This window comes from Melospiza georgiana, chromosome 9 (genome assembly GCF_028018845.1).
Source record: "Melospiza georgiana isolate bMelGeo1 chromosome 9, bMelGeo1.pri, whole genome shotgun sequence".
NCBI lineage: Eukaryota > Metazoa > Chordata > Aves > Passeriformes > Passerellidae > Melospiza > Melospiza georgiana.
The window spans coordinates 4,598,151-4,608,871 of NC_080438.1; the positions used below are offsets into that span (position 1 = coordinate 4,598,151).

Below are 10,721 nucleotides of genomic sequence, written 5' to 3' on the forward strand. Positions count from 1 at the left end.
CAGGGAGCCAAACCCCACAGTGGAGAGAGAGCAGCCCCTCCCCAGCAGGCTGAGGTCACACTGCAGCCACAGAGCAATCCCAGCCCTCATGTCCTACCACTCACCTGAGGCAGGCTTGGCATCCACAGCACTGACAGGCACCAGTGACTCCCCAGGATGGTGCTTCCAAAGCCATCAGGCTGCTGCCTTCCCTGGGACACACTCAGCTCAGCCCTGCTGCCCACCAGGAGCTGGCAGGGACACTTGAAGGGAACTGCAGCATGTGTGGAGGCTGCTGGGGTGGTGCTGCTCCTCCTGGAGTGTGGAACAAAGGCCTCGGCCCATTCTCTGGCAGCAGGTCCCAGGAGGCTCTGGGACACTGATCTGTTTCTCCCAGCTCCAGGCTAAGCAATGTCTGTACCAAAGGAGGTCGTTCTTCCTTCCCCATGTGTCTGTTGTGCACGGGAGGTGGAGCCTGCTGGGCTCACATGGCACTGTTTGTATTGGTAGTGAACTCGTTGAGGGCAGGAATGGATTGAAATGAATCACGTTAATCACCAATCACTCTTAGCAGTGTTGTCAACTGTTTTTGTTTTTTAATTGTTATTGTAATATATTTTGGTTGTTTTTCTAATTTAATTCTCTCACTATCGTCTGACTGTGAACTGCGAACAGTGTTAAACTTGATGTAAATAAGGCCTTGGAAGGGCCTCTTTGCCTGTCGTTCCACAAAGTTTTGCCAATTTGCATTTTGTTTTAAATAAAGGTTGCAATATTTTATTGGCAAAAACCACTTGAGTAGATGCTGGGGTTTTGGTTTTTTTTCCCTCAATGAATATTTGAAACTGCTCAGTCCTAACCAGAAGCTCTTTCATTTGGGTAGAAAAACTGTTAAAAAAGAGAGATAATTTAATTCCAGCAGGTTGCAGAAAAAGCAGCATCTTTATTTTAGAACCAAACTGTTGCCCTGGCGTGGTCAGAGAGCAGCTGTTGCTGTGGTGGGGCTGATCAGAGCTCACCCAGGTGTGGCACACACACGGGTGACCCAGCAGAGTGCAGCTCTGGCCTCGCCCTTGTCAGTGTCACCCCCACCTCCCTCAGCAGCCACAGCCAGAGCTGCTCCATGCCCCCCTCAAACCCGTCCCCAGTGACCTCCTGCCACCCCAGCCTAACCCAGCTGAACACTTCCTGACATTCAGGAAAAATCCTGGCTTATCCTGGCTTGCACACACAACCTTTAGGCTACTGACCTTCAGCACACAGCTTGCTAAACTTCTGCCCAGGTGACCAAACACAAGCTGAGCCGTGTCCTGTGAGGCAGCACCTGGAGGCACCACCCCAATGGTGCCCAGGTTTCTGACACCTGAGATTAACCATAAGCCCAGTGTCAGAAATGCCTGATCACCCCTGGCACAGCCCAAGGTCTGTTGCACACAGCTGGGTTAAGGCAGCTGCAGGGGCTGAGAGTGGGAGAGCAGCAGGCTCATCCCTGCCTGGGGCTGTGACACCCTCAGGTAACAGAGCCTGGAGGGACTCAGAGGCTGCAGGGCCCGGACTGTCTGTCTGGTCACTCCTCCCAGAGGCCACACTGCTCATCACTGGCACCACAAAATGGCTCAGGGCTTAAAACAGACCAAAGGTCCCCCGTGGGGGTGGCTGGGAAGCCGAGCCCTGTCCTTGGCAGGGGCTGTGTCACTCCTGGCCAGCACAGCCCTGTTGGAAGGGAGTTTTGACCCAGAGGTCACAGAGCGATTCCCGTAACACTGATGAAATGTTTTGGAGCTGCTGCAACACTCTTATCACCTGGCCAGTACCCAGACAGCAAACAGCCCCTTGGAGTAATAAAAATAAAAATAATAATAATAATAATACTGTACCAGCCAAAAAGCCACAGCATGAAATGTACTGAAGATAAAAACGAAAAAAGGAAGGAAAAAACCCCAAGCTTTTACTGCATCCATGAAAACTCGTCCATGAAAATTCAGCTGCAGCCTGATGTTTCAGCCACCATCCTCCTCACCTGCCCTCTGCCCTTGGGCAGAGGAGTTCTCTCCCCTTTTTGGTTCTGCAGAGAAGGCAATGGGCTCTGCACCAACCTGCTCAGTAAAGTAACTGCAGCAGAAGTTCCCCTCAGCCCAGCAGCTGCTTCCATACAACGGAAGACTCCAGTGAGAGGTGGACACTTCAAGGTGAGAGCTATGGATTTGGCATCTCCAGAGGAGACTATTCAGTCCTTTTTTCCCTGCACAGACTGCAGTCCTGGCACATGTGTCCCTGAGCAGCAGACACCTTAGAAAGGCATGAGAGCAACAGAGGGGAAAAACTCTACTCCAGCAAAGCAGTTCTGTGTGATGTTGGAAAATGACAGAGAAAACTGGGGACAGGGACATGGCTTTGGCCACACTGTCTCAACAGGAGCAGCCTGTCCAAGGCCTCCCGTCAGCACACAGCAACAAAACAAGGACTTGGACATTCCCAGTCCCCACTCACATGGAACAGCATCTGTCAGCAGAACCACATCACCCCTCCAGCTAAAGAAGGGACTTAGAACAGCAGACAGGCTCCAAAAGCAGCCAAGCATAGGCTGTCCCCACATCCCAGGAGTAAGGGATGCACCTCCTTCCCTGCAACAGCTCCGAGGGGCTGGAGTCTCTGTTAAGCCCCTGTGCAAGTGCCTGGCTGGGTCATTGCCTCTGACCCTGTGCAAAGAGAGCAGCAGCTCCCGGAGTGCAGAACCCCTTCAGCACACGTCTGGTCCCCCTGGTGTTCAAGGAAGGAAATAATTGATGCGCTGGGGCACGGATTTGCAGCCCTGTGCAGAGAAAAGCTTCTCCTCTTTGGGGACAAACACCATCATCTGGGCCACCTGGTCAAGCGTTGCCTCGGTGTAGGGAAGGCCCCGGGCCAGGAAGGCGTCCCGTGCACAGAGCCTCACGTGCTGGTACTCCAGGGGCAGGAACGGCACCACGAAATCGATCAGCTTCTCCCTGAGGAGCTGCCTGTGGGCACAGCTGTTCTCTGGAGCACAGCAAAGGACAAGGCAAACTCAGAAACTTCACCTGAGAGCATCATCCCACCAGGCTTGGCTCCGAGGGGCTCATCCAGTGGGACCCCCTAGTGCAGAGCTGCTCAGCACTCTGAGCACAGAGCATGTCTAGGAGTCACACCAAGAGAAGCCCCAGAGAAGCCTCAGCACTGCCCTGTGAGGCTGAGCTGCCTCTTGCCCCAGCCATTTTCAGGGCTGAAGGGGCCTGAAGCCTCACAGGGACAAGGCTGGAGCTCCCATTGTCAACAACCCCTGGAGTGAGGGCCTGTTCCCCCAGCACAGCCCTGCGTGGCACTCAGTGGATGGGACACTGCAGAGGGGCAGCCTTGCAGCAGCCTTGCAGCAGTCACAGCCCCCAGGCAAGCCCAGCCCTTACCTGCAGCCTCCTGCAGCTCCAGGCGCAGCCGCTGCTCCAGCAGCTCCAGGGGGATCTCCTCCCGCGCCCGCCCGGCTCGCCAGAAGTCCAGGGCCACCTCATTGATGGTGTTGCCACCAAGATTGCTGTGGACAGAGGGAGGGCACTCGAGATTTCCCCCAGAGAGCTGCCAGCACCCTCCCTGCAGGCTGGCCCCAGCAGTGCTGTTGGCAACAGAGGATTTGCTGTCTAGGATCAGCACATGGAGAGCCAGTGTTCTTCCCCAAGAGCCCCTTTCCACAGGAATGCAGCTGTCTGCCATCCTGCCAGGGCCAGCAGGATCCTCCATCTCCCTCAGTCCCCTGTCCTGGCTTGGGAAGCCACCAACCTTGCAGGTGACACCTGGCTCCACACCAAACGCTGAACAAGCCACCACAAAGTCCAGGTTAAAGGGCAGAGCACGTGGCAGGAGCCCCACTGGAAGTAAAGGTCCAGGACAGGGATTCCTGGCAGCCCAGGAGTTGGCACAGCATCCTCTGCCCATGGGACAAAGCAGCAACACAGCTCCCACCTAAGGGCTCCTCTGGACACCCATGGGGGCAGCTCTGGGGTGGGGTTTGCAAGGTCCTGCAGCTGTTGAGGGTCCCAGGACAGCCCTTCAGCCTGGAAAGCAGGTCCAGGAAAGCTGTCCCCCCTCCCCAAGTGCTGGTGAGGGGCTTGTCCCCAGCCCTGAATGCCCCAGTGGAGTGGGAAGCAGCTGGATGCAGAGTTTGTGTGGGTGGGAGACAGAGAGGCAGTGGGAGTCACAGATCTTGCACCCCACCCTCATGTCAGAGGCTCTGGACCCCAAACTGAAGGCAGAGAAAATTGAAAAGCCAGCACTGTTTCCCACCATGCCCCCACCCAGTGTCAGGGAGAAAACAGCCTGTACTGATCCTGCTCCCAGCCCAGAGCCCCTTTAGGCTGGACAGGCAGCCATCTGCCCCACCCCATCTGCAGCACTGTGCCAGTGCCCACAGCAGCCCTGGGCCACAGCCATCCTGCTAAAGCAGGTCAGTGTCACACTGCCACTGGAGTGATGAAACCCCTGGGGTGACACTGCTGCAGTTCAGGGCACCCTGCTCCCCTCTGCCTGCTGGCACTGTGACATTCCTGACCTGCAGGGCTGCCAAGCAGGACACCAGGCCCTGTGCAGCTGGGCCACGTCCACCCCTGCTGAGCAACAGGGCAGGACCTGCCCCTTGCCCCACAGCCCTTGCACACGGGTGGGACCAGAGTGAGGGGAGCTCCACAGGCACTGGGCTCACACAGGGAAACCTCTCTGAGGGAAGCACCGAGCTGGGAGGTTGGAAGCCTTGCCTGGATGGTGGAAGTGGAGGAGGAAAGCTCTGCTCACCTCCAACCACCAGGAACAGCTCTGCCAGAGCCAAGCCCAAGGCTGCAATTCCCAAACTGAAGGGAGTCCAAGATGCTGATCCTGATCTCTCACTCTTTAGGGGCACTTCAGTCAGGTGCCTGCCTCACATCCTGGTTCTGAGATGTCCCATTTCTCCCTCCAGCTGCATCCCACACAGACAGTGCTGGGGTGCACTTCCTGGGAAAGGAACCAACTAAACCAGGCTGTGCTGATGCCAGGATCAGCCTCACAGCACCTCAGTCTGCAGCCACAGCCAGGCAGTGGGAACTCCCCAGCTCCTCACAATGCATGGCAGCTTCCCACCAAGGCCTTCAGCCCCAGCTCTGCTCCCTGGAGTGTGACATCTGCCCAGCTGGGCAGGGTGACACCGTGTTAGCTGACTGTCCTTCCTTGCCTCCAACTCCAGACTCTGGCTCAGGTGTCCCAACCCAGCTGGACCTCAGCTCCTCCTGCAGATGTTCCCAGGGAGGATGCCCAGCATCCACAGGTAAAACCGAACATGGAGGCAACCACCATGAGGGAATGAGGTTCCTGTGCCCTCCCCTGCCACCTCAGCCCCTTGTATCACACACCTCTGGGGACAAACACCATTACTTGGGGACCAGAAATCACCTGAGGAAGAGGAAGATGGATCTCTGCTGATCTGCCTGGCCCTTGCTGGTGTGCTGAGCCATGAAGGGTGTGATGGCATCCAGGAGGTTGGAGTGCAGCTTCTCGGCCTCGTCGAAGATGAGCAGGGCCTGCCTGCAGCGCTGCAGGGTCTCGCTGATCTGCCTCTGCAGCTGGGCCTGCAGCAGGGAGGGCACTCAGGAACCCTGGCACCCCCTGGCATCCCACACCTGCTCCATCCCCTCCCACCCAGCAGGACAGGGCAGAGAACAGAAGAGCAAAGGCAGGAAAACGAGTGAGGTGAGATTCATTAGTTTAATAAGTGAAGGAAAGAGGAAAGAAAGACATCAGGTGGTGCAAAGGCAGCCCCCCCCTGCCACTAACAGACTGATGCCCAGCCCGTCTCTGGGCAATGGCTTCCTGCCCCCAAACCCCTCCCTGCAGCTTTTATTCCAGAGCATGGCAGCACATGGGATATCCCCTTGGCACTAGGACTCAGCTCTTTGGTGTGTCTCAAACTTCTTGTACTCAGCTCATGGGCTGAGTGGGAGAGGGGGGAAGCCCTGAGGCTGTGCAGGCACTGCTCAGCAGTGACCAGCCAGTGCTGTGGGACCCAGCTTTACCCATAAACCCAAGGCACAGCCCCACATGGACATGAACTCCAGCCCAGCCCACAGGACCATCCCCTGCTGTTGGCTCTCACCTTGTAGGAGTCCACGTAGTTGTGGTGTGGGAAGTGGAGCAGGGACACGAACACCCTGACACAGTCACTCCTCAGCCCGTCCCGGAACAGGTGAGTGGCCACCATGCGAGCCACAAAGTTCTTCCCCGTGCCAGACCAGCCGTGGAAGGACAGCACCAGAGCCTTGGGGGGCCGTGGGCCCTGCAGGAAGCCCTGCACCGCCCGCAGCACCACGGCCTTGGCCAGGTGCTGCCCGTGCAGCTGCCCATTGAGCTCTGCCTCCAGCCCTGCACAGAGAGCACAGGCTCAGCTCCTGCCAGCACTGCTACTGCAGGTGAGGGTAAGGGGAGAAAATGTGGCAGGGATGCCTGGCCAAGAGGACTGTGAAGTGGCATTAAAGCCACAGGCTGCCTGTGCCCTGCCTCTGGCCCCAAAAAGACACAAATCTTCCACTGACTCCTTTTTTCCTTTAGGAAAAGGCAGAGATGCTTGGCAGCTGCAGAGAGCATTGGTGCCCCAAGGCCCTCCCAAGCTCCCAGTGCAGGGTTTGCATCCCAGGAGTCTCAGGGACAGCAAACACAAAGACACCTACTCATGGCTTACACACAGGTCTCAGTGTGCCCTCCCGACCTAGGGCAGGGTCCTGGGCCAGTTTGGATCCTGCTATATGTGCCTGGAAGCTATGGGATGCAGGCAGGGCTCGTGGCAAGCTGGAGCAGATACTTATGCAGTAAGGAACAAACTCTCTTTGGTCTCAGAACTTCAAATGGGACACAGGGCTGAGCTCAGCCGCTCACCCTCCCACAGCTCAGCACCCCACTCAGAAAAGCTCTTTACTAACGTTCTAGAATACACTTTAACAGGGAAAAAGCCTCAAAACAAGCCACAAAGCAGCACAGCCCCTTTACTAACTTTCTAGAATAGACTTTAATAGGAAAAAAAAAAACCCCACAAAACAAGCCACAAAGCAGCACAGCCCCTACCTGTGATGTTGTTGATGATCCTGCAGTCTCCTGTCTCGCAGCACTTGCCGAAGCTGCAGTACCAGGCAGAGAGGATCTCCAGGTAATCCTGGCCAACCAGAGGAAAGCCCCAGCCTGGCAACGGGAGCAGAATGAGCAGAGAGGTTCCAGGAAAGGCTTTTTTACATTTTGGGCTCACGGCAATCCTCTCCCAGGTGCAGGGACTCAGCCATGTCCCTGCGGACAGCCCTGGCTGTGGGGACAGTGAGCTCGGAACTGGCAGCAGCCCGAGATGGCTCCGAGTGCCCAAGAAGTGCAAGAGCCTCATCCCGGGGTGTGCCAAGGAGGGAGATGCCCGGGGTAGCACCTCGGGAAGGAAGGGCAGCGCCACAGGAGCCGGGGCACAGCAGGGTCCGGATCTGCTGTTCCCTCCTGGGCACGGGAGAGAGCAGAGCAAGGCGCTTACCTGGGACGGGACTGGCCTCTCGTTCTCCTTGCTGCTTCTCCTCCTCCTCGCAGCCCTCCTGCCACACCTTGCACGCCAGGTACTGCCAGTAGTGCTTGGAGAGAGCTCCCAGATGCTTCTTCACGGCCTCGTACCTCACCCTGCCCCACGGTGCCCCCTCCGGGACGGCTCCCTGCTCCTCTGCCCAGGGCGCCCGGGGCGGCGGCGTTGTCCCGGGGCTGCCCGAGCCGCCCAGGAGCAGCAGCAGCACCAGCACAAAGCAGCCGAGCCCGCGGGGCGCCGGGAGCCTGGCCGGGCCCATGGCAGCGATGAGGGATCGGGAATGGAGCGGGTCCGGGAATGGAGCGGGCCTGGCCCGGCCCCGCTGGGCCCCGCGGCCGGCCTGGCCCGAGCCGCCCTCACTTCCTGAGGCGTTGCTGGGAGCAGCCGCGGGCGGTGCCGGTGCCGGCCCCGGCCAGACGTGGCTGCCCTGTCGCCGTCGCAGCCAAGGGGACCCGACAAAAGCCAAGCCTGGGGCCAGCGGCGGCTGCGGCCCCGCCCCGGGCCCGGCCCGCCCCGGCCGTGAGGGGAAGGGCTGGGGAGGACCCGGGGAGGCTCCCGGCCGTGAGGGGAAAGGCTGGGGAAGGGCTGAGGAGGGCCCGGGGAGGCTCCCGGCCGTGAGGGGAAGGGCTGAGGAGGGCCCGGGGAGGCTCCCGGCCGTGAGGGGAAGGGCTGGGAATGGCCCGGGGAGGCTCCCGGCCGTGAGGGGAAGGGCTGAGGAGGCTCCCGGCCACCGCCTCCCACAGAGCTGCGGCACCGCCAACGAACGCCTGGGGAAGGCAATGATCTGGATTTTAAACTGCCCAGCGGCTCGGCTGAGGTTGTGCAGCCGCAGACACAGGAGAAAAGGACATTGAGGCAGCTGTTCCTCAGTGTCCTTTCAAAGGGGACGCAAAAATAAAAGATGAGGAAATAAAAACAAGGGAGCAGCGGGGGAGAAGCAGGGCTGTCCAGGCTGCGTTGGCTGCCTGCTGTCCTGATATCCTGAGCTCAAGGCCAAAATGCTTTGGAAATAGAAAGGATTTCAAGGTTATCCCACACGCTCAGAAAAATAAAAGTAAGGAGGATCATAAATAGAATTAATCCAGCCCGGTAATTGCCTGGTCCAGGTGGATGGAGGGGGGATGCAGCCCAGGCGTGGAGCAGAGCGCATCACCATCTACAGGTGCCTGCAAATATTACACAGCAGCATTTCACATACTGGGACCAACAAAACGGCCCCTTCAGCTACAAAAACAGTGAGGCCGAGACCTGAACCCCATTTGCAACAACTTAAACAGAGCTAAAAATAATGCATTAAAGAAATAAATTTAAATCAAACTTGCGGTGGCTATAGCAAAAAAACCCACAAAAACCTGCTGTCAGCCTTTCTAGAAACTAGTTGAGGTACCTCAAGTGTTTATACAGATTTATAAAAAATTAATAGCTGGAACATTCAAACTTTGCCCACCCAGGATAACTGCTCTAGCTGAAAAGGGCTTATTAAAAGAGACAGATGCCATAAAAAATAGATGGTTACGTGTTCTAAAGGAGAAAATTTTGAAGGATAAACTGTCCAACACTGCACTAGCTCAGGGTATAACTCCTGGGATGTCAGCCCTGCCCCAGTGCAGCAGATAGTCGGAGCCAGAAGGAAAACCAGCTCTTTAGGAGGGCCTGGCACAGGGTGCCCAGAGAAGCTGTGTCTGCCCCAGCCCTGGAAGTGTCCAAGGCCAGGCTGGATGGGGTTTGGAGCACCCTGGTCTGGTAGAAGGTGTCACTGCCCATGGCAGAGGCTTGGAACAGAGGGATCTTTAAGGTCCCTTCCAACCCCAGCCATTCTGGGATTCTCTGAAGGGGCATAGGAAGCACATGGGGTTTCCCTTGCTCTGCTGAAACCCCAAGTGCAGTTTGCTGATCCTGAGGTGAGGCTGGCAGCAGAGGCAGCTGCACAGCCCCAGAGCTGATGGGAGGATGCTCAGCTTGTCACTCACAGCTGGTTATTCCAGGCAGTCAGTCCTGGTCAGCAGCAAGCTCCTGATTAAGGCTCCACCACCTCGGCTCAGCTCAGCTCAGCTGCCATCTGAAGAGAAAAAGCACCACAAGAAATGGTTATGCCTGGCTTATTCCACACCCCAGTGCAGCTCAGGACAAGCAAACACTCAGAGGGAACCTCACAGTCCAGAATTTCATTTACAGGCTCTCCAGGGAAATGCCATACACCCATCTTTTAGGTTTTTTCCCCATTTCCATACAGCATTTTCTTCTGCACTCTGACAGAAGGCAGGAGGAGAAGAGCCTCTCTCCAGAGCTCAGTATAAAACAGCTATGGATTAGATCACTAAATAAAAGAAAGATCTAGAATAAAGGGTATGAGAGTAGTCCTTTCCCCTCCTTCCTTTTCCCCCCACAAAGTCCTATCTATCCCCAGTCTCTTAAAAATATTGAGATTCTACAAAGAACCAATCACCAGTTCCATACTTGGGATATGTGAACTAAGGACTTCTTTTCCTAATTTTCAGATTCAATAAAAAAATTGTAGGGAAAGGATTTGAGGACCTCAGGGAAAGTGCTTATTTTCAACCTCCTTTGGTTCTCCATTGGCTCAAAGCTGTTTGTGCTCATTCTTTTGTAAAAGTACATTCATTACATAATCAGAAACACTAAAATCTCCCAGTTATACAAATTCTCACTCTGTTACTATGGCAAACCACTCCAAAAATACAGAGCAGCAGAACAACAAAGTGCTTGGAACAACGGCTCTCAACTGCCAGTTTCTGCATGTAGCTGTTGAACTGTTCACACACAAGCAAGAATCCTGTCCTGCTCCCTGAGCAACTGGCACCTCAAAAATAGAGATGGAGGAAAGGAAAAGTTACTGTCAGCACACAATGCTAGGAAACAAAAAATCCCAGAATATCCTCCCCCACAAAACCCTCAAAATAAACCCCAGAAAGCACTTCTTACAGAATTCAACAATGCTGAAATCTGAAGTTTCAGTGAGAAACTCTAGTTTAAAGCAAAACAGGTTTCACACTACTAGTTGATGGTACAGGGCAGGTCAAAGATCCCTGAGATCACAAGTATCTCACCTCCTGCCTCTGAAACACTCCCTGTTGGGGCATTAGGAAAAGCTCTGCTGCAGCCTGAGTGCAGCTCTGCTCTGGGGGAGCAGTGTCCATGCCTA

The 10,721-nt window shown here is 55.9% G+C and overlaps 1 protein-coding gene across 1 annotated transcript; it reads right to left on the reverse strand.

Moving 5' to 3' along the window:
* Nucleotides 1-2,731: 2,731 nt before the first annotated feature.
* On the reverse strand, nucleotides 2,732-7,973 carry TOR3A (torsin family 3 member A). Its single transcript, XM_058029853.1, has 6 exons — nucleotides 7,517-7,973; nucleotides 7,072-7,185; nucleotides 6,110-6,375; nucleotides 5,410-5,585; nucleotides 3,402-3,526; nucleotides 2,732-2,997 (listed from the first exon to the last, which is right to left on the reverse strand). The coding sequence occupies exons 1-6, from the start codon at nucleotides 7,815-7,817 to the stop codon at nucleotides 2,747-2,749; spliced, it is 1,233 nt and encodes a 410-aa protein (XP_057885836.1). The 5' UTR covers nucleotides 7,818-7,973; the 3' UTR covers nucleotides 2,732-2,746.
* Nucleotides 7,974-10,721: the final 2,748 nt, after the last annotated feature.